The sequence below is a fragment of the Stegostoma tigrinum genome, chromosome 8 (genome assembly GCF_030684315.1).
Source record: "Stegostoma tigrinum isolate sSteTig4 chromosome 8, sSteTig4.hap1, whole genome shotgun sequence".
NCBI classification, from domain to species: domain Eukaryota; kingdom Metazoa; phylum Chordata; class Chondrichthyes; order Orectolobiformes; family Stegostomatidae; genus Stegostoma; species Stegostoma tigrinum.
This window is the reverse complement of record NC_081361.1, coordinates 63,590,854-63,615,949: the sequence shown is the minus strand read 5'-3', so window position 1 is coordinate 63,615,949 and position 25,096 is coordinate 63,590,854. Positions and strand designations below refer to the sequence as shown.

Genomic DNA, 25,096 nt, shown 5'->3' with positions numbered 1-25,096 from the left:
GAGTGGAAGAATGACAGACTTCACCATCGAGGCCATAAGCAACCAAATGTGACGTCAAGGAGTCTAAGTAAAACTGGAATCAATAGCTATCAGGGGCAAACTCTGCATTGGTTGGAGTCATATTTGGCATATACAAACAAGTTTGTGGCTTTTGTGCTCCAGGATATCTCTGCAGGAGTTCCTCGGGATAGGGTCCTGGGCACAACCATCTCACAGATAATAGGAACTGCAGATGCTGGAGAATCTGAGATAACAAGGTATGGAGCTCGATGAACACAGCAGGCCAAGCAGCATCTTAGGAGCAGGAAAGCTGACGTTTCGGGCCTAGACCCTTCTTCAGAAATGGGGGAAGGGAAGAGGGTTCTGAAATAAATACAAAGAGAGGGGGAAGTGGATTGAAGATGGATAGAGGAGAAGATAGGTGGAGAGGAGACAGGCAGGTCGAAGAGGCGGGGATAGGATTGGAAAAAAGGTGATAAAACATGAGTCAAGAGATCATGCAGTCTAAGCAAATAATTGATAAGTGAGATATTAAGGAAAAATTATTAGGCCAGGTAAGTTCAAAAGAGTTCAATGCAAAGATAGAGTAAAATAATGAAACTCAATATTTGGAATGATTATTTTGGAGAGGATAATTTGAGAAGTCATGTAATGGAATTGATCATATGGGAACTGTTGCAGGGACCAACAAATTAAATGTGTGCAGGTAATCTAATGACTCCATCTTGACATTCAATCACGTCATCATTACTGGTGCCCCATTATCAACATCCTGCGGGTTACCATTGGCCGCAAAACTCAACAGGACTCACTACATAAAAGCAGTGGCTGCAAGGTACAGTTCAGAGGCCCAGGAAGTAGTTCACTCCAGATTTCCCAAAACCTATTCATCATCTACAAGGCACAAGAGGGGAGTGTGATGGAACACTTCCCACTTGCCTGAATGCGACAGCGTGAGGGTTGGGGTTAGAGTTATAGTCTCAATGCAGCTCAAATAACATTCCAGCAGTTTAGGCACCACTGAGGACAAAGCAGCTTGCTTGATTGGTACCACATCCATAAACATCCACTCCCTCCATCACTGACGCTCAGTAGCAACAGGGTGTACTGCCAAAATTCAAATCTCCTCAGACAGCATTTTCCAAACCCTTGACCACTCCGATCTCAAAAGGACAAGGGCTGCAGACACATGGAAAACCACAATCTGCAAGTTCTCCCACAAGACACTCATCATCCCGACTTGGAAACATATTGATATTCCTTCACTGTCACTGTGTCAAAATCCTGGAATTCCCTTCCTCAGGGCATTGTGGGTCAACCTACAGCACATGGACTTGTAACCTATTCGTTTTTGTGCAATGTCAGTGTCACTGACTGGCCATCATTTCTTGCCTGTCCCTATGTCCTTCAATAGGTGGTGGTGAGCTGTATTTTTGAACTGCTGTGGGTTCACCCACAATGCCATGCTGTCCCACAATACCATGCCAATGGTTCAGTCGGCAGCTCTCTAACACCTCCTCAAGGGCAAGTGGAGACAGGCAATAAATGCTGTCCAGCCAGCAATGCCCGCATACCACGAGCGAATAGCGAAAAATCTCAAAACGCCTTAAACAAATAAGACATTATTTGTCATTTGCCATTTTTGAGTAATGCTGAAAAAAAAAAGACATTTTGTCAAGAAATTTCATCTTGCACTCATCAAGATAATTTGCCAGAAACAACAATGTAAAGGGAAAACAGTTACTGATCTACTGGTCAGGAAGAAGGTTATCTAAGGTTACAAAGCAATCCTGATCAATTGCCTCAATGGGCTGAGGAGTGGCAGATGGATAAGTGTGAGATATTGCATTTTGGTAATACAACTAAGGACTGAACGTATACAATTAATGGTAGGGCTCTGGGTAGTGCTATACAACAGAGACACCTAGGGTACAGGTACGTAATTCTTTGAAATTTGCGTCACAGGTGAACAGGTATTTAAGCATGCCTGACTTCATTATTCAGACCTTGGTGTATCGTTGATACATCATGTTGAGGTTATCCAGGATGTTGGTGAGGCATCTTCTACTGTATTATGTGCGGTTCTGCTCATTCTTATAGGAAGGCTATTATTTACCTGAAGAGGGCTCAGAAAAGATTTACTAGGATGTTATCTGGATTGGAGGATGTGAGCTGAAAAAAAACAGACTGGGACTGCTTCTGCTCGAGAGTAGGAGGTTGAGGGATGACCTTAACAGAGGTTTATAAAATCGTGAAGGGCACAAAATGATGAACAGCAAAGGGTCTTTTCCCCCCCGCTAAAGATTGGGGATGGGGTGTTCAAAATTAGGGGGCATATTTTTAAGGTGAGAGGAGAAAGGTTTTAAAAAAGACATCAGGGGCAGCTTTTTAACAGCGCTTTTGTGCGTGGAATGAACTGCCAGACGAAGTAGTGAATGCAGGTGCAGTTGCAATGTCTAAAAGACATTTGGATAAGTTCACAAATAGGAAATGTTTGAAGGGATTTAGGCCAAATGTAGGCAGGTGGGGCTAGTTTAATTTGGGAGCATGGTTCGTGGTGGACTTGTTGGACTGAAGGGTCTGCTTCCATGCAGGATGACTCTGACTCTAAATTCCAATTCAAGGGGACAACAACATTTTGAACTGCATGAGAAGAGAGAGCTGATGAGTTGACAAATGGATTCTGTTGGAAAAGGTGTTCCCATGCAGAATGCACCAATTAGTGATGAATGATATTTCAGGTCGGGACCCTTTTTCATTTATGAAGGAGGGCCCCAACCCAAAATGTCAGCTTTCCTGCTCCTCTGATGCTGCCTGGCCTGCTGTGTTCATCCAGCTCCACACTGTGTCATCTCTGACTCGAGCATCGGCAGTTCTGACTATGTCTGAGTGAATTAAAACAGAGTGCTGTTCTTTGCACACAAAAATATCGCGTGCACACATACCTGCATGTTCAACTCAACAAGACAGGGGACATCCATTTTCTGGCTTTTTTCAGGGCAATTAACAACTAATAATGATTCCACAAGACATCTATGTAGGCAAGATTGAGGGATGTTGGACATGAATTTCTTGATTTCCAATTCCATGTGTATATGTGATTGCTTAACATCATACCCAAGAAAAATGAATTCTAATAGCCTTACCATTATTCTTATTGCAAAATACAAGCCAATAAACGACGGGCATAATTTTCACCCTGCAGGGTCAAGGCCAGTTATAAGCTCCTGTGGCAAGATGAAAGCTACTTCATATTTGAGGAGTATAGCTGGCACAATTACTCTGCTCACATTCGAGTGATGATGCTCTAGTTAACTTACAAGTTAAGAAAGCAACTCCATGACTTGAAATTACCCCTTCATTTCATCATTTCTAACATGCCTTGGTTCACGTGCACAAAGAAGAAACAAACATTTATTCCCACATTATTCTGCCAACAGGTCAGATATGATCCATGTAATCAAGAATGCTGATAATGAATCATTCAAATATTCTGACTTACTTGCAAGATAACAATGCCATTATGAACTCTCAGGACAACAATTTGCCTTGTATTCGATCTTTATTTAAACACATTTTATTGAAGGTCATTATGCGGCTTGAAACATCAACGTCCAAAATTATGTTCCCTTAAATAAAACAAAGAACTGTGGAAACTGGAGATTAGAAACAAAACCAAAATTGGTGGTGAATTTCAGCAGGTCTGGCAGCATCTGTGTACAGGAAGCAGAGGTGACTTTTTGAATCCAGCGACTTTTAATCAGAGCTGGACGTCAGACTGGAAATGTTAACTTTGCTTTCTTCCCACATGTATTGCCAGACATGCCGAATTTTGCCAGTATTTATTGTTTTCGCTTTAAGTTGGCTCAACATTCTCCTTCCGCAGTCATCATTCCAACAGTCACAAGCCATCTACTGAGCTGTCTAAACTAACCTGTTCGATGATGTAGTAATTTGCCAGAACTTTCACCGGATATCTTCCAGTGGCTAGCTATACCTGCTTGCGACCTAACCAAATACATGTGCATAAAGTGATCCAACATCTTGCACTAGGAATGCTCTTTTCTTCATATTGGACATGTCTTTTTGTGAGGTCCTCCACAGTCCCCTCTTGGGTTCCATGCACAGTCTATTTCTGCTCCTAAGCCTTATGGTCTTGTTGCTGTGTTCCTTTTTTTAAAAAAAATTACTTGTTATTTGATAGAATCCTTCAATACTCAATTTCACCTCTACTCTGACAACAAGTAACAAGCTTACAGGACAAAAAGTCTTCATTATGCTGTGTCTTCATTGAATCAGCTGTCAGATGGATGCCTGAGACTATCTCAGAATAGGGATTGCCTGGTGACAGCGACACCAGAGGCACATTAGCATACTCCTTCATCCCTATCCCAGACAAAAAAATGAGTAATAATTTAAATCAATGGGAGTTAGGGTTAGGTATAGAATACATCCCATGATATAATTGCAAGACTTTGATTCTACTACTTCTTCAGACAGATTTTTCCAAACATCTGTCAATAAGACCAGAAGGTGTAGAAGCAGAAGTAGACCATTCAGTGCATTGAATCCATTCTGCCGTTTAAGGAGCTCATGTCTGATCTCATAATCCTCAACTCCACCCTCCTGCCTTGTCCCTTAACTCTGGATTTCTGTATGAGTTAAAAATCTCTCAGCCTTTAATATAATTGATGACCTTGTCTCAACAGCCTTCTGCTGTGAAAAATTCCATGGATTCACCACCCCTTTAAAAAATAAATTCCTTCTCCATTATTCTGAAATTCAAGGACTACCAAATTTGCAAGAGGAACAGGTAATAAATGCTGGCCAGCCAGTGATGCCCACATGCCACAAGTGAACGAATAAATTTTTAAATCTGCCATCTGTACAGTAGACCACAATTTCATTAATCTCAACAAGGAAGAGGATATGCTAAGCGTAGACTGCAATACAAGCAGCAACCAGGCAAACAGTCAAAGTGACTGAAGAGCCAAATTGCCCTATTCCCTTCCTCAACACGAGTCAGTCATTTTGTCTAATTTCCTCGGCAGGGAGTTTTGATGCAGTTAAATGTAAAATCAAGTTCGTCAAAGGAGTGGCCAGAAATTTAATTTGAGTAGCTTCACCAAAATGCTAAAAACCAAATGACAGTTCACATTACTTTGATTAAACACTTCCAAAATTTTCTATCTGTTACACCCGTCACATTTTATCTTCTATATAAATTAAAAGTAATTCAGAATTAGGATTTCTGACTTACCTGCACACATTTAATTTGTTGGTCCCTGCAACAGTTCCCGTATGATCAATTCCATTACATGACTTCTCAAATTATCCTCTCCAAAATAATCATTCCAAATATTGAGTTTCATTATTTTACTCTATCTTTCCATTGAACTCTTTTGAACTTACCTGGCCTAATAATTTTTCCTTAATATCTCACTTATCAATTATTTGCTTAGACTGCATGATCTCTTGACTCATGTTTTATCACCTTTTTTCCAATCCTATTTATTAGGTTTGTTCAATATTTCAGTCTGACATTTTACATCCATTTCAATATCTGCCCTTGAAAGCATTCAGTGCTTTGCATTTCTTATTTAGGTCACTGTTTTACTTCAACTCCGTCTTTCTCATTACCACCTCCAATACAGATCAGTCACTGCAGACATCAGAGTATGACCATGCAGGAGCACGACCATACAGAAGCATCAACAGATCCAAACTTGCCCTTGGGAGGGCACCGTGGGAACGAATTCTAATTAAGGATGCACTTTCCTCTGATTAGTATTCCAAGTTCATCATGCAGTACAATCTTCTGAATTAGTACATTTGACATAAATTAATTACCAAGTAAAGCATCTACCCTGACCTTTTTCGAGGGGACTTAAAACTTTTGTAATCAATTTAAACCAAGACTTTGTCATTTAGTGGATTGGAGATCATACCATTTGAAAAAATTTACAATCACGGAGTTGACATAATTCTTCTTTATTGTTTTGTGAACAGTCAGGCTTTTCTCTCTGGTTAAAAACATCGAGATACAGATTAGAGTCTCCCAGCCACTTCTCCACCATTATATCAGTTCCAACGATACAAGATTTCAAAACAGAGCTTCTGAATTGTCCTTTTTCTTTCCGCCCTGTGGACATGGCCACCAATCATGTTTGCCACACGTCCTGCACTTCACTCAACTGTTACTCTCCCTCCCAGAAGGCCAAGATGGCACATTTTGTAATCGCTTTCTGTCCCACCAAACACCGTATTCAAATGGATGGTGTCACTATCCATTATCTTCAACTTAATGACACCAGTGAAGATATTGTCCTGTCCCGTCCCCTTCCCCATTCACTATTCCAAAAGGAGTGTTCCCTCCTTGATGCCCTGGTCCTCTCCTCAGAAATAACACCCCCTCCGCAGCACCCCTCCTACAAATGCGGCAATAACACCAATTCTTGCACATCCTCTCATCTCACCACCCGCAGGCCCAAAGTACTCCATATGAGTGAAGCACTAATTTACATACACAACACATCGTTCAATCCAAGCTTCTGTATTTACCACTCAAGATGTGGACTCCTCTACACTACGGAGGCCAAATGCAGACTGGGCGATAACATCGTAGAACACTTCCATTCCAAACGCAATCATGACCGTCAAGCTTCTGGACCCAGTCATGGTAATTCACCACCTCACCCTCATGTTTTGATTGAGTGTTGCATCAAGATGGCCAAGAAAAGTTGAAGCTAATTAGGAATTGTGAAACCTCCCCATTGGTTGCAGTCATGACCTAGTACAAAAGAAAATGGTTGCAGTTGTTGAAGGCCAATTTAGTTCCAACTTCATGACTGAAGTACCTAACGGTAGTTACCTAGACCTAACCATCTTCAGCTGCTTCAAATGACATTTCTTCCATCATATGGTCTGACAGGAACAATTGCATCCTGTTCAGCACCCATTATGACTCCACAGATAGTGAAGCAGTCCATGCCTACTTTTACCAACACCTAGATAACACCTAGGCTTGAGCTAATAAGTGACAAGCAAAAATCTTTGTTACTTAAGTGCCTCACACTGTCTATATCCAACTAGGAGAAATCTAACCTTGACCATCCAGATATTTAATGACATTAATGTCACTGAAACCCGAAGTAACAACACTACAATTAACCAGGAACTGAACTGGACCAGCCATCTAATACTACAGATTTAACAGCACATCAGGAATTCATCAATAAAATCACTTCCTGGGTCCACCAAGTCGTCCCGCCATTGACAACGCACAAGCTGCAGGCTTGGGGTAGACAAAGTCAGAAGTCACATGACAACAGGTCATAGTCCAACACGTTTATTTGGAATCCTCAGCTTTCAGTGCACAGATTCTTCAGCAGGTGCAGTGGGAGAGAAAAGCACACAGACCCAGAGTTTATTGGCAAAGAAATCAAAAGATGATACAACTGGCGTGAGTGAAGTGTCACATAATATCCCTGCAGATGACCAAGAGTGTTAGATGGTATATAAAGTGTTTAGAAAGTCAATGTCAGTGCTATCCTGTCTTGATAATCAGGCAAAGCCAAAGGAATCTACAAAAGGTGACATCTCAGGTCAAACACTGAATTGTCGGTGTGAGGCTTTGTTCAGAATCTGTCTCAGAGTTTTAGTCTGCAATCAGACTGGTTTCATTCGAAAAGCTGGAATTCACAAGATGCCACACTCACTGTGACTACAAATTGTGTGTTTTTTGAACAAAATGTAACATATCTGCAAAAAACAAACATCTTGGAGGAAATGTTTCATCCCATAGAGTTATATGTTTGCGCGACAGAAGGGAAGTGGGGAGGCGCACATCTGCAGGAGTCACAGGGCACAGGTGTATGTGTGTGCGTGCGTGTGCAGGAAAGACAGTGAAAAACAGACAATGTGTGAGAGAGTGTGCACACGTGAGGGAGGGAGGGGGAAGAGAGAGAAGAGAGAGAGAGACAGACAGAGAGAGAGACAGAGAGAGACAGAGAGAGACAGAGAGAGACAGAGACAGACAGAGAGAGACAGAGACAGACAGAGACAGACAGAGACAGACAGAGACATCATTCAAAACTGCCCAACTCAACAAGGTAGAGAGGTCGAAAAGTTTTGTACCCTTGAAGGCAGCCTCAACTGTGATCTTGGGTTCATATTGTGCAATAGGTGACCCCACCACTCTGTTCTGTATCTACAAAATCTTCCCTGGTTTCCTGTTTTGACAGCATCACCTTGATAAATTGTTATGACCTCTCGGCCTTAGTTTGTACAGTTTTGAATTACTTAGCTGTAAAGCACTAGAAAAAAATCTATGGAGTGAATTATTTCATCCAAGATGTTTGACTATTTTCAAAAAACACACAATTTGTAGTCACATTGTGGCATCTTATAAATTCCAGCTTTTGGAATAAAACTAGCCTGATTCCAGGTTAAAACTCACTAAGATTCTGAACAAAGCCCCACACCTACAATTCAGTGTCTGACCTGACATGTCACCTTTTGTACATTTCTATGGCTCTGCCTCATTGTCACAGACTTACTAAACACTTCACAGACCGTCTAACACTCTTGGTCACCTGCAGAGGCATATTATCTAACACTCCACTCAAACCAGTTGCACCATCTTTTGATCTCTCTGCCTTTCAACTGTGTCTGTGTGCTTTGCTCTCCCACTGCACCTGACAAAGTCACCACGCTCCACAAGTTTGAGAGATTCCAAATAAACCTGTTGGACTATAACTTGTTGTCATGTGACTTTTGACCAAAAGTCAGGGGTGTGATAGAATATTCTCCACTTGCCTGGATGAGTGCTGTTCCAATGATAGTCAAAAAGACTGACACTGTTCAAGACAACATTGCCGACTTGGGTGGCATCCTGTCCAACATCATCAACATGCACTTCCTCACCACGAATGCTGTGGCAGAAATGTGTCCCATCTCTAAAAACTCAATGAACAGTTCAAGAAAGCTCCTTTAACAGCAACTCCCAGAACCCACAACGTTTTAAAAAGGGGACAAGGGCAACATTTTTTTACTTCACTGACAGATATGGCCATCGTTGGCTGGGTCAGCATTTATTGCCGGTCACTAATTGCCCGAAAGGAGGTGGTGATGAGCTGCCTTCTTGAACTGCACCAGTCCACATGCTGTGGGTTAACCCACAATGCTCTTAGGGAGGGAATTCCAGGAATGTGACCCAGTGACAGTAAATGATTTGAGGGGATGCACAGAAATACCACCATCAGCAAGTTCCCCTCCATGTGATACCTATGTCTTGGAATGTATGACAGACGACAGACAACAAGACAGCACAGAACAGGCCCTTCGGCCCTCATTGTTGCACCGACATCCTTCCTCTCGCAAGGAGACCAAAATCGATGGCAGTATTCCAAAAGCAGCCGAATCAATGTCCTATATGGTTGCTAAGTGATCTCCCAACTCCAATCCTCAATGCACTGACCGATAAAGGCGAGCACACCAAATGTCTCCTTCATATCCTTTCTACCGGTGGCTGTACTTTGATGGAACTACGAAACTGCACTCCAGCGTCTCTTTATGAAGCAACACTCCCCACAACCTTCAGTGTATACGTGCTGCCCTGATTTGTCTTTCCAAAATATAGCACCTCACATTTATCTAACCTCAACTCCATCTGCCACTCCTCAGTTTATTGGCCCTTGTCAATGTCCCATTGTATTCTGAGGTGACCTTCTTGGCTGGCTACTACATCTTCAATCATTGGGAAACTTACTAACCACACCTTCTATTTTCATATCCAAATCATTGCATCACTTCAACTCCCCCTCCCACTCCCTGAACGACATGTCCATCCTGGGCCTCTTCCAGTGTCACAACCACACCACCCAGAAACTGGAGGAGCAGCACCTCATATTCCGCCTCGGGAGCTTCCAACTCAATGGCCTCAATATGGACTTTGCCACCCTCAAAATCTCCCCACCCGTCCGCCTCATCCCAAGACTACTTCCTCCACTCATCCCCGCCTCCATGATCTGTCCGCCTTCTCTCCCACCTATCCACTCCTCCCACCTCACTGACCAACTCCCACCACTGCTTGGAATTATTATTCTTTTCACACTTCATCAGCTCGACGTTATTTCTAAAATCTATTTTCCAATTTTGGAAAAAGTGAGATAAAGAGAAGTAAAAGAAGTTACATTCTTACCACTCTTGAAATCTATGACTTGGATCCATATCACCATTCCGTCACTGTCACTTGGTTCAAGCTGTGGAATTTCCTACTAACAGCACCTTAGGTTTACTTACAACACACACTGCAGCAGTTCCATTTGATGACTCACCATTCTAAAGATGGATAATGGCTCCCAAACCCTATTATTTTCTTTTTTAAATTCTGACATCTCTCCTCGGCCTTCTGCACTGGGCAAGTGAGGATCAATTTAAAGGTTCAGGATCAGCACTTCATTTTTCAAATAGGCACTGTACAGCCTTCCGGACTCAGCACTGAATTCAACTATGACAGATAGAAATAGTTTACTATTTCCTTGACTTCGTTTTTTGTTTTTGGTCAAAAGCACACCTCCTCTCTCCGGACCAACCTCAGGGAACCTCCTCCCTCCTCCATGCACATCTTTTTAAGTCTTTCTTTGTCCTACCTCCATTCCATTCAGTTCTGGAGGACAACCTTTCTCTCCTACCTTTCACCCAATCACAAACCTTGTTTTTGTCCTAATTCCACACACACTTTGATCAACATCTATTACATCTTTACCTTTTCCTGATTCTGATCAAAGATCAAAGATCTGAAATATTATCTCTGCTTCTCTCTCAACACACATGTTGACTAACCTGCCAGAGCTCTTTTCCAGCATTCTCTGATTATAGAACATAGAACACTACAGCACAGAACAGGCCCACAATGTTGTGCCAACCATTGATCCTCATGTATGCACCCTCAAATTTCTGTGACCATATGCATGTCCAGTCTCTTAAATGACCCCAATGACCTTGCTTCCACAACTGCTGCTGGCAACGCATTCCATGCTCTCACAACTCTCTGTGTAAAGAACCCGCCTCTGACATCCCCTCTATACTTTCCTCCAACCAGCTTAAAACTATGACCCCTCGTGCTAGCCATTTCTGCCCTGGGAAACAGTCTCTGCCTATCAACTCTATCTATGCCTCTCATTATCTTGTATACCTCAATTAGGTCACCTCTCCTCCTCCTTTTCTCCAATGAAAAGAGACCGAGCTCAGTCAACCTCTCTTCATAAGATAAGCCCTCTAGTCCAGGCAGCATCCTGGTAAACCTCCTCTGAACCCTCTCCAAAGCATCCACATCTTTCCTATAATACGGCGACCAGAACTGGATGCAGTATTCCAAGTGCGGTCTAACCAAAGTCTTATAGAGCTGCAACAAGATCTCACGACTCTTAAACTCAATACCCCTGCTAATGAAAGCCAAAACACCATATGCTTTCTTAACAACCCTGTCCACGTGGGTGGCCATTTTAAGGGATCTATGTATCTGCACACCAAGATCGCTCTGTTCCTCCACGCTGCCAAGAATCCTATCCTTAATCCTGTACTCAGCTTTCAAATTCGACCTTCCAAAATGCATCACCTCGCATTTATCCAGGTTGAACTCCATCTGCCACCTCTCAGCCCATCTCTGCATCCTGTCAATGTCCCGCTGCAGCCTACAACAGCCCTCTACACTGTCAACGACACCTCCGACCTTTGTGTCGTCTGCAAACTTGCTGACCCATCCTTCAATCCCCTCATCCAAGTCATTAATAAAAATTACAAACAGTAGAGGCCCAAGGACAGAGCCCTGTGGAACCCCACTCACCAGTGGCTTCCAGGCAGAATATTTTCCTTCTACTACCACTCGCTGTCTTCTGTTGGCCAGCCAATTCTGTTGCAACACATTACTGATCAGTCTCCAACTTTCAGTTTCCCCAACTGTGAGCTTATCCAGACTCTGCTGTCCATATTCTAAACTGCGCTAATTCCTGATCTACCCTCTGCTTATAGCACTACATTAGTTGTCTGTCTGGAAATGTCAAGGTTTTAACACTCCCATCTTTGTTTTCAAATTCCTTCTAATGTCCTGTTCCTTTGTATTACGGCAACCCTCCATATTCTTCTAAACTAGTCCCTAAAACATGCAGAAATGCTCCACCATTGTTGGCCACACCTGCAGCTGTGTGGGCTCAAAGCCCTGGAATTCAGTCTATAATTCTCTCTCCTTTTTTAAAGATGCAAGTTAAAGCTTAGCTCTTTGACTAAACATTTGTTCATGTTTGGATGCCCACGTTTTAGTGCCAAATTTTGTTTGATATCAATCACAAAGTGTCTTGAGGCACATCACTACTTCAAAGATACTTTAAAGAATTTTCCTCAGGGCAGGATTGACTGCCATGAGGGGTCATAGTTTTAAGGTATTAGGAGGAAGGTATGGAGGAGACGTCAGAGGAAGGTTCTTCACCCAGAGAGTTGAGCGCGCACGGAATACTTTGCCAGTGGAAGTCGTGGAAGCAGAGTCATTAGTGACATTTAACCAACTGCTGGACATGCACATGGACATGGACAGCAGTGAATTAAGGGGAATGTATGTTAGGTTATTTTATTTTTGGATTAGGATTATTCCATGGCACAACATCGTGGGCCAAAGGACCTGTACTGTGCTGTACTTTTCTATGTTCTATATTAACGTAAATGCACTTTGGCTGCATTGTCGTGAGAGATGAGCAGTTTCGTTTGCACAGTGTCAGTACAGCAGCAAACTGATTTGGTTTTTGTCATTTTAATTTGTTTGAGTGTGAAATGTTGCAGACAAGTGGTCTTAAACACCATCTTCAGGCAGGACCTTGAGGAACCATGATCAGATGCTCTCAATAATTGAGGATGTCACAAGTTGTAAATACAATGTAGACAACGCACATGTAGTCAATATGCTCCACAGGCACTGTATGAACTTATCCAACAGTTTGCTTGAAACCTGTCACTGAGGAGCTTTCTTCATATTCTGGGACTAACTTCTGTTAATTAAGTACCGTTGTCCATTGAGGACTTTCAAATGAGGTCTTCACCTATCAAAAACGGCTTTGACAAATTTGCAAACAGCAGATGATTCTGACTTAACATATACACAGTGATGATGAGAAAAATGATGTTGGCTACTACAATTATTAAATGTGCCTCGCTATGTACCTTGTCCTCAACAAAAGTGGATGTCAAACATATTTCAGAATCTACAACTGATCTGGCTCTTTCAAAATAGCAGTGTCAGACACAGTAGAAGAACAGGAGAACTTTAATCTGCAGATTGGTTTAGCAATGACTTGGTCCCTACTGCTGGCTCTCAGTTGAAGTTCTCACTAAAATACCTCAACTATTCAGAAGCTACAACACCATTCTTAAATCAAATTATCCTAGTGCAAATTCGTTTGATTAATGGTTTTGAAGGGCTAATGAAACACATTTGTAGCACCCAATCTTGACACAGGAAGTTTGCAACCTTGATTCACTATGTCACCCTTAGCATATTAATTAGTTTCAACTATTTGCCAAACTTTTCAATCGCTACCTTACTTTTTGAATTAAGTACGGACAGGGCCAATCTGAAGAAAATATAGAACGAAATATTTCTTATAGTGCTTATTAAATCTAAAACCAAGTATATATAATTATTAATGAAGTCCTCTGCTCATCACATCTCAGTGTGACACCTGTGACTGCATATCTATCAATTCCTTCAAATCTGGGTTGTAGTTTATGTCTGGAGTTGTATACAGTCCATCAAATGGGTTTGAGGGGTGGATGAGATATTAGTGCTTGATTACCTTGGTTTGGGATAACACTGTCTCCACTTCGAAATAAGCATTCACTTTTAAAGCACAGAATGCTGTTCTTTGGTTGGACTTTCAACTCAAAACCATTTTGCACACAGTTATTACCTCTACATCAACTCCACTGTTTTGTAAATTAAACACCTAATGGAATTTGGTTTTCAGTTCACCAATGTCTACTTGAAGGAATGGATTATGATATACATGATGACCTGTTCCATTACATCTACTTCCTGAAATCACCTGCTGGATTCCTCTAATTTCCTCAAGGGTGCATACAGTTTGATGCAAGAAAGCAATTCCTCCTGTCTTTATTTTTTTCCAGTAATTTCTCCAGACTTAGGGAGCACTGCGGCATTTTATTTACTTATTTGGAATGACAGGCCTAGTTTCTATTTTAATGTCATTCATGATATTGATCACAAGTCTTTTCTTTTTCTGTGTGTTCTAATGCCTTTTACCCTTTTAGTTAACCACAGATAGTGGGTCTATCCGTTAGATTTTTTCTTATTTGTTGAAGTCTATCTATTATGTGCTTTCTATTCCCCTAAGTTTTGCCACCGCATCTCTAATAATTTATCCCACGATCTAAACTGCCAGTTCACTTTCACTGGCTCTGTTTTCATGGCCTCATGATTGCCCTGGGTTAAATTCAAATTAGTAGCCTTGGACCCAAACTCACTTCCCTCAAGATGTAGAGGTGCTGGTGTTGGACAGGGGTGGGCAATGTCAAATGTCACGTAACACTAAGTTATAGTGCAACAGGTTTATTCAGAATGAAAAGCTTTTGGAGTACTGCCTCTTCGTCAGGTGCAAAAAGAATCCAGGCAGAGATTTTACAATCAGGGAGATGGAAGGATCACAAAAATGGTGTGAGTAGAGTGTTTACAGGCTAAATACTAGATGTGTGCACAACTGTGTCAGACGGTGCGAGTCAAACGTCAACAGCTAAAAAACAAGTGAAACAATGCCTATAATCCAATTAATTGAGGCAGAGAGATAAATGGTGCTGGAGACAAACCAAATGTGCCAGGTATAAAAGTCGCATGCTAAGGGTTTAACCAAAGTAACAAGTAATTCAAAATTGTACAAAGCCCACAGATAACTTCACAATGCTGTACTTCTCTAGCTTCCACCCTAAACATGTTCAAGAACCCATCCTCTATGGACAAGCCCTGTGCATACACAGGATCTGCTTACATGACTGGGAACCTGACCATCACCTAAAGACACTCAAAGACACCCTCATAAGAACGGGATGCGATGCTCAACTCATCGATTGCCAGTTCTGATGTGTCACAGCTAAAAACTGTAATGATCTCCTGAGAAAACAGGCACAGGACACAACCAAAGTACCCTTCATCGTTCAGTATTTCCTCAGAGTGGAGAAACTACACCATGTTCTTAACAGCCTTCAACATGTCATAGATGATGACAAACGTCTCACCAAGATTATCCCTATGCCTTCACTTACCGCCTTCAAACAACCGTCAGACCTTAAACAAGCCATCATTTGCAGAAAACAACACGGACTTCAGGACAACATCGGCCACAAAACCACACAACCCTGCAACAGCAATCTCTGCAAGACACGCCAGATCAACATGCGTACCCATGTCACACATGGGAACACCACCCATCACGTACACTGCAGATACTCATGTGACTCAGCCATTGTTGTCTACCTCATACCCTGCAGGCCAGGATGCCCTGGATGTGGTATATTGGTGAGATCATGCGGATGCATGGATCAGTGTACACAGGGCAACAATCGCCAGACAGCAATATTACACCCAGTCGGGGAGCATCTCAGTGGTCAACTACATTCAGCCTCCAATCTTTGGGTAAGCGTTGTCCAAGGAGGCCTTTGAGATACACAACAACACAGAAACACCAAGTAGAAACTGACAACCAAGTCCCATACCCATGAAGATGGCCTCAATTGTGATCTTAGCTTCATGTAATCCCACCATACTGTTCTGTATCTGTAAAATCTTCCTTATTGTTCTAACTCGACACCACCACCTTGGTCATTTATTACAATCTCACTGCCTTAATTAGTTTGTACAGCTTTCGATTACTTGGTATTCTGGTTAGACCCTCAGCATGCACCTCTTAGACTTGGTATGTTATTCCAATCATTCGGTTTGAGTCCTGCACACCTTATTTTTAATTTCTTGTAATTATCTCCTGGCCTCATTTAAATTTGATTATGGTCATTGTTTCACTTGTTATTCAGCTTGTCACAACTCCACTCACATCCTTTGATCCTTACGATCCTTTGATCTCTCAGTTTATAAAATCTGTACATGGGTTCTCTCTTCACCTCACAAAGAGGCACTCCAAAAGCTTGGTGATTTCAAATAAACTGTTGGGTTATAAACTAGAGTCATGTGATTTTTGACCTTGACCCACTGCCTTCAATTTCAAATTCCAAGTATGGTCACTACTACCCAGAAGCACTTTCATCATGACGTCAGTAATTATTAGTCAAAACCAGGTCTAGCAAAGCTGGTTCTCTGGTTGGCAACATAACACACTGGTCCAAGAAACTGTCCTGAAAACGTGCAATGAATTCCTCATAGAGATTACATTTGTCCCCCCATCTAACCTTTCCAGTCTATATGTACGTTAAAAGCCCCAGTGATAATCACTGCACTCCTTTGACAAAACTCCATAGTTTCTTTCCTGATACCTGGTCCTACCAGTTATTGTCAGAGCTCCTGCACACAACTCCCACAAGTTCCCTCTTGGCTTTATCATTCTTCCTCTCTAGCAAGGCTGCTTCTGTATCCTGGTTTCTGGAATTAGATCATATTTCTCTCTTGTGCTGAAATTATCTTTAATTAACAAAGCCACCTCTCCATCCTTTTTGAGGATTCTGTCCTTTCTAAATGTCACATCAATTACCCTTCAATATTCAAGTCCCAAAATGGGTCATACTGCAGCCATGTCTCAATAATGGTCAGTAGATCATTCTTATTTATTTTACATTGTACTACTAGTTCATCTGTTTGGTTTCCACGTACAGTTTGCCTATTATTGCTGACAGGTTTTGCTTTTTGCTTTAAGTATTGTTTTTGCAGGTTTGTTCCATTTACCTACCTTTTGGGTCAACATAAACTTCCAATAGCAATGAATGGATAGCACGTACATTCAAATGCAGTGCATTTAATTTTATTATTTTACTAGATTTCTTAGCTCTCATCTTAACTAATTTGCCCTTGGGTGTTTATTCTCTGCTCCTTCCTGCCATTGTTTGTTTATCATTTCCCACATCTTCCCAAATTTAAGCCCTTACCCCCCGTATTTCATAGGGATTCTATGATCAAAGCTACTTGAACATCAAACACTTAGCACAAAATCTGTTTGCCCAGGATCACAATGGTATCCTTGAGCTTGCACACCACATACACGACCTGCAGTGCCATTCTTAATGGGTTTTTAATTAATTATGATTAGTATCCACTTCTGATGCTTTCTAAATATTGTATTAGCTTTGCTACCAATCTGTATACCATGTTAATTCTTAGTACAGAGTACGAAAGTGACGGCCACTTACCAATCAGTTTTCACTTCTGTACCAACATCACTTTTGTCAGCTGCTTTGAACAATACTGGGGTTCTTGAAGGGGTTTAGCTCCTGCTCCAAATGAGCTTGATCAGACTTTTAAATCCAGAAACTCCACTGCATCTTTCACTCCACTCCTCTCTCTTGACACTCTGACAGAGTTCCTCACATTTGTGTGGCATAAATTTCACTTCCCACTTATCAGTCCAAGTTTGACTGTTGCCCAAGTCTAGCCACATCACAAGCACTTTTTGCTTAATTATTTCCGAGGGAATGGGCATTATCCTGTCTCTTAAAGCACTGTAACACAAAATCAACTTTTCATCCCAACTAACCAATCCACAAAGCTCTTAAAATTAGTGGGTATGCGAAGGAAGAAATACCATTTTTGCAAACTGAACTGAGTAGTATTACCCAACCAGAAAGTTCAAGAAATTCACAACTTATATTACCTAAGCAACATGTTCAGAGATGTTATTACACATTGTTGCAGCAACTGGACTTGAACACTGGCCTCCTGTCTGAAAGGAAGGACATTAGCACTGTGCCACATGAGCCCAGGTTCACACTAATGGTGAACGTTTTGGCCAATTTACACATTAACAACAGCTGTATTAAGATTCCATTTCTTCTCTCCAAGATTTGCCCAAATCCCTTTTCCAAAATGTTCCTCAACAAAAGTAAACTTAGAATCTCAAACAGACAAACATTTTCTAAAAATATTGAACTGTGCTATCAAAGCTGCTGATAGATAACCACAGCATACTTGTATGTTAAACGTGGAGTTACAAACTACCTTTGCAAATTGGATCTTCCAATTTTCTACTATTCTACACACACAACCTGAAATAGGAAACCAGAAGCAAACTAGGATGATACATGGCAAGATGGCTTTGTTTCTCATTCCTGATTGCTATCCATTCATTGCTATTGGAAGTTTATGTTGACCCAAAAGGTAGGTAAATGGAACAAATCTGCAAAAACAATACTTAAAGCAAAAAGCAAAACCTGTTAGCAATAATAGGCAAACTGATTTACTCCTGTTTCTAAACACATCCATGCTAATTGTCTCAACTACTTCTTATGGTAGTATTTCCAGGTTTTTTAACCACTCCTTGGGTAAACAAGCACCTGTTATTCTCCATTAGATTAATTGGCAACAATCTTACATTTCTAACCTCTTTTGTTGTGTCTTCCTGATAAATGGCAACTTTGCTTTCTCACATCAGATCCTAAGATTTTGACTCACATATACTCCTTTCAGCCCATTCAGGCCACTTCCCATTCAATGAAATCATGTCTGATTGATAATTTTCTACTCTTCTGACCTGCTTTTTCCCCTATAACTATAAATCCCTTTACTGCTTAAAAAGAACTGTCAATGCCAGACTTGGATAATAATTAACAAGACAGTCTCAACAGTTCTGTTGTGAAGAATTCCACAGATTCACTACCCTATGCTAAGAAATCTCTTCTGAATGCTATCCTAACTGAGCAACCCCTTATTATGAGCCTATCCCCTCATGTCCTACATTCTTCCACAACAGGAAACCTCTCCACATTTACCCTGTCAAGCTCCCCAATAATCCTACATGTTTAAATAAGGGTGCCTCTCATTCTTCTAAACTCCACTGACTGTAGGTCTCAACGACTCAACCTTTCCCAGACAGACAAACGAACAAAACAATCTCTACACAAGGTTGTAAAACTTCAATCTTTAAACAATCTCAACGGACGCAGGATCAGCCAAGCGAACCTTCTCTGGACTGCCACCAATGCCAGTAAAGATTTCCTTAGATAAGAGGGCCAAAATGGTGAACAGAATTTCAGGTATGCACAAAGTTATCAAATCCTTTGTTTATATTTAAAAGATCCAAATGGTCACCCCTTTAGCCTTCCCTATTGTGAAGAAAAGGACCCCCATGAGTCCAGCCTTTTTTGAAGCTTACAACCTTGTAATTCTGGTATTGTCTTATCAATTGTCACCTACATCAAATCTTGTCTTAATCCTCTCTTCTCCAAGAACAGCAATCCCTGAGCCCTGGAAGCCCTAAGAATGGGCAGAGGCCAGGTATACTGTCATGACTGTCACTAGGTCAGCCAGCCAGACATCCTGGAATGAGCTTCCTGACTGGACTATTAATCTGGTCCAATCAGGGAGACTTGGCTGACATAAAAGAATGAATGCCAGTGAAACTGAGCTCCTGATTGCCTGACTCAGTGAGAGGCAGTATTATTGTCAGAGGCTACTCATTTGTGAAGAAAGGGTGATTGGTGATGGGATGCAGGCCTCTGAACAGTTAATTTGTATGCCATTTGCTGAATTTTACAGGCTCTCCTGCCTTCACTCAACAGCATGGATGTAGCACAGTTAAGGTCAAACCCATGTTTTGAACACCTTTATCACATCCTTGCATTTGTACACATTCCTTGATTTGCAAAGCTCATGATCCTATATACTCTGTTTACCTCTTCTCAACCTGCTCTAGTACCTTCAATGATTTCTGCATGCATACCTCCAGCATACTCTGCTTGTACACTCCTTGTATTTTGTATTTACTTCCTTCATTCTTCCCATTAAAATGAATCACTTCATTTTTGTGCCTGAACTGTCTGTCACCCTGTCCATTCCATCAGCTACTCTACGTTGTCTGAAACTTTAATACTATCCGCCTCATTGTTCAGGTTGTGCCTGTCCTTAATGCTATTAATTCTAAGAATAACATTTTTTAAAAGATGTAGTGAGACATTATCATAAAGACGAATGTATTTATTCAGGTGACTTTGCAGCCTAGATACCAGTACTCAGGGCAGCAAAACAAAATACCCGCAGAATAGAGTTTTGTTGGATATCTCAAAAGGTGATCGAAACACTGGAACAATTCCTCCTGCAGCTCCAACTTTCAAGTGAAGTATTCACTAAACACTGGAGCTTTCAATAAAAACATGTTACGTGGTCCCAAAATACTAACTTACATCCTCTAGTACTATTGTCGTCCATAACACCTGTCTTATTCAAAGTTCAGATGACATTTCTTTAGGTGTAAAATATTTTCCACAGGAATCTAAATAAAGATCATTAGAATTTTTAACATTCAAACAGATGTCAAGTACACTGGGTATTCAATTATTTATTCAAATGTACAGTCAGTACAAGAACATCTACAGCATTGAACAGAAGTTTATATTTCTTAAAGACAAGTGGCAAGGAGTGCAGAATATAGCTAAAAAATCAAAATTGACAGATAAATTATTTACTTACCAGGAAGCAATGCACATTCACTGATTTATTAATTGAGAAAACAGCAATCTCAACCTATTTTTTCCCCCTTGACAGCTTTCCTTTCCTCCTTCTTGCAGCCAAAATGTGCTGGTATTTTTAAAGGAAACACTCAATGATGGCTTCACAAGCACAAGTGATAACAGAAAATTGGAATGACAATGCCTTACCCTTCCTACCGGAGAACCACAGCATACAGTGGCGAAACATGGCAACAGCTGATCAAATTAGCATTATAAATCAGTAAAAAAAAACAATGATGGCAAGGAGATGGAAGGAGAGAAGACACAAATAATGCAGATGGAAGAAACTGTTTGGTTGTAGGGCATAAGGCTCCACCTTAAAGGCAAATGCTGCTTTCAGCTTTCCTGTTCATGCACATCTGCAGTCTAAGTAGAGACACAACCCTGCTTGGCTCAGTCATTGTCCTGCCCGACTGCCACAGTCCTCACACTGCAGAGCAGCAGCTAAAAGACCCAGCAGTTCAGACGATTGCAAACAGATAATGAGCACTTCTTTTTTCTTTACAACTTATCCATTATTTTATAGATTATCCAAATCCTGGTGAAAATGATCCTTTGTTTAATATGTTTTTAATCCAGTGTAGTCAAACACCCACAGTTCTAACCTGCAAATCAAGATCCAGAGAATGTTGAACTCAGTCTGATAGGTATTTCACAAATACTGTCAAAATTTCGGTCCACACACAAAATGCCAAGCATCAATTTTCATCCAATCTCTGTGCAGAGTGTGCCTTGCATCTTCATAAAAGCAAGTCAGAATCTCTCTAGTCCTCACCTTGAAAATGGAATGTCTTCTGATCCACTGTGACTGTGAAGGTGCTGTCATCTTCATCGTCTATACCAATCACAGCTCCCTATGAAACAAAGAGATTAAAAGCCTCATGAATAAGCAGTGACATCATCAGCAGACTGCACTGGAATGTTAACAATTTAGAACAAGGTACAGGGAGATACCAAATACTGCAGAGCATCAGATTCACAGGCAGAAAGCCTGCCAGAGAGACGAGATCAAAATTCAAAAGCAGAAATATTTCTCAACAAGCACGCTGCTCTTACAGATGAAAAATGTGGTAGAATAAATAATTCATTCGCCAAGCTAAAATAATTCAGCAATAGCCAGCATAAGATCAATGATCAGTGCATTTCAAATATAAAGCTAAAGTAAAAAGGTAAGCAGTTTCTGAGTATTACTACTGTCGTTATAACTCAGTATATTTTTGCTTTGAGATAAAACAAAGTAATCAAATTGAAAATTTGCCAGAAACCCATACTATCAATAAATAAGTTTCAGAGATAGTAGGAACTACAGATGCTGGAGAATCTGAGAAAACAAGGTGTAGAGCTGAATGAACACAGCAGGCCAAGCAGCACCAAAAGGAGCAGGAAGGCCTAGACCCTTCTACAGAAATAAATTATTTTTGTTACATTTTCAACATGTTCAAACAAACATGATTAAAATCAGTCTTGACAGCGTCAGAAATGCTGAATTGATTATTTCTTACATAGTAGATGGCAGTTTCCATCGATGAAGTCTGTGATAAATGCCTTAAGTCAGTCCATCATAAAAGAGGACACTTATTTAATTTTGACCTTCACGCAATAACACAAATCACTGAAATAACAACTTATCTGGTTCCCATGAAGCTTATATTGAAACAAAAACAGAAAATGCATTAAACACTCAGATCAGGTTTCAAAGAAAAGTCAGACAATATTTTTGGTCAACTGAGGAATTTTGCAAAAGGATAACCAAGTGTGGAGCCGGATGAACACAGGTGAAGGCTCTAGGCCCGAAACGTCAGCTTTTGTGCTCCTGAGATGCTGCTTGGCCTGCTGTGTTCATCCAGCTCCACACTTGGTTATCTTGGATTCTCCAGCATCCGCAGTTCCCATTATCTCTGATCACAATTTTGGAAAAGGGTCTTCTTTCACAATGTCCTGTCCACAATTGCTGCTGTGGAGTCTTTTCCGTATTTGCTTCAGGTTGGCAATATTGCCTTCACTTACATTATACAGCTTACATTTACCCAATTGTTATAACACAGAAGGACATTTGTCCAACAGTGTCAATACAGGATTCTATGAAAATAATTTATTTACTCCCACTTCCATGTTTTCCCTGCACCCTGGAAATCTTCTTTCTTTCGCCAATTATCCAATTCCATTTTGCAAATGACAACTGGTAGTCTTCCCTCAAATGTTCCAGGTCTACACATTCCAGATTCTAATTACACATAGCTGAATTACTTGTCACGTTAATAAAACCATAAGACCATTTGAAATAGGAACAGAGGTAGGCCAATCAGCTCCTCAAGCCTGCTCCACCTTTCAAGAGGATCATGATTGCTCTGACATTTCTCACGTTCACATTCCCCATAACCATGGATTCCCCACCTGATTCAGAATCAATCTCAGCCTGAAAGGTATGCAAGGAACTGTGCCCCCACTGCTCTCTTTGGCAAGGAATTCCAAAGATTCATGACCCTCAGAAGAAATTCCTCCTCTTTTCAGTCTTAAATTAGCTCCTCTTTATTCTGAAACCATGCTCTCTGGTCTTAAGACTCTACCATGAGGGGAAACATGGTCTTGGTATTTGCCCGTGCCGTTTAAGAATCCGACATGTTTCAATGCAATCACCTCTCATTCTCCTATATTCCACTGAGGACAGTCACAACTTGTTTAACCTTTGCTCATGAAGACAATCACTCCATACCAGGGATCATCTTAGTGAACTTTTTCTGAACTGCCTCCAATGAAATCATGTCTTTCTTTCAAGGAGACCAAACCTGCACACGATACTGCAGAGGTAGTCTCACTGACACATTAGTTGCAATAAGACTTCTGTACTCTTTTTTTCCAAACCCCCTCAAATAAGGGCCAACGTTCCATTAGCCTTTCTGATTAATCAGCTTCGGTGGAGTGCTAGCTTTCTGTGTTTTGTCCACCAAGTAGTAAGTCCCTTTGTGTTACAACTTTCTATACTTTTTCTCCATTTAAACAATATTGTTTTGTTCTCCTTCCTCACCTTTTTCTACATTATATTCCACGTACCAACCTTTTTCCCACTTATTTAACTGAACACTATCTCTCTAATGAACTGTCTGCATCTTCCTCACAACCTGGCCTTCCACTTACTTTTGTGTCAACTGTAAAGTGACCTCCTTCCACCAAGTCACTAATATGTATTGCAATCGGTTGCAGTCCCTGTACTGACCCCTGCTGAACCCCATCGGCCACATGATGGCAACTTGAAAAAAACTCGTATCTCACTTGCTGCTTCCTACGCATTTGCCAATTCTCCATCCACAATGATTTTATTTGTTTGCCAATCAGCCTAAACAAGGTTTTTCTACTTAGTGACTTTTCCATTTGATTCTACTATACTACCAAATTTTTGAACAAAAATTATAACCAGTTCACAAACTCGATTTTGCAGAACATTTCACATAAAGCAGCTTCAGTATTTTATTGTGCCATTGTTGGTGTCAGTAAGGCCTGGAGTGACAGAAAATTGCATCAACTGGAATTTACTCATTCGAAGCAATGAGACAGATATTGAAGAAGTCAACATGGAAGCTGACAACAGCATGAATATGGGGAAGGGATGAAAAATTGATATAGCACCTTTCAAAATCCCAGGGTGCCCTAATCAAGACACAAATGCAGTCAATTTTTTATAAAGCAGCATCCCACAAGTTAAATTACAGATTATTTATTTTAGGTGCTGCTTGACGGATAAGTGTTGATCAGGATATCAGGAAATTTCTCTTACTCATCCCTGAGGGGATCCATTCGAACTTGCACATTCACCTAGGCATGGTTGAAAACAAAAAAAAATGCTGCAGATCACGGGTCAGGCAGCATTCGTGGAGAGAAAGCAAGCTAACTATTCAAGTCTAGATGACTCTTCAAAGCTGACATTACATGTGGAGGGGGCAGCATTTATGCATTAGTCGGGGCTGGGGGGGAAGAATGTTGGTGGGAAGGATGGAACACTGGGAGAGAAAGGATGTTGACAGTTCAGATTAAGTGATCAGAATGTGAGAATGGCATGTCTAACTCCCAGACTGGAAAATACAGACAGTCCTACTGGGATAGGGTGGAAAAAAAAACACCTGTAATGATGGAACATTCCTCATTGAAGTGGCAGATAAAACATCATACTTCTGCTTTTAGAACGTGGCTTCAAACTGCAATCGGCAAACATCAGACTTCAAAATGAGCAGATGCAGGCAAGTGGGACGAGTTTAGTTTGGGAAACTTGGTTAGCATGAACGAATTGGACTGAGGGACTCTTTCTGTGCTGAATGACTCTAAATCTATGAACGCATTACATCCGATGTACGGATGACACGGTGTGTAGTTTTATACA

General features: G+C 41.0%; 1 protein-coding gene across 7 annotated transcripts in view; it reads right to left on the bottom strand.

The window, feature by feature from the left end:
- The window catches only part of osbpl9 (oxysterol binding protein-like 9), a 188,751-nt gene that overhangs the window by 123,453 nt on the left and 40,202 nt on the right, over positions 1 to 25,096 (bottom strand). For all 7 annotated transcript variants that reach the window (XM_048539058.2, XM_048539063.2, XM_059647940.1 and 4 more), the window contains exon 3: positions 21,500 to 21,578. In XM_048539058.2, the coding sequence (XP_048395015.1) occupies positions 21,500 to 21,578 (79 nt within the window). The remainder of the gene's footprint in view (positions 1 to 21,499; positions 21,579 to 25,096) is intronic.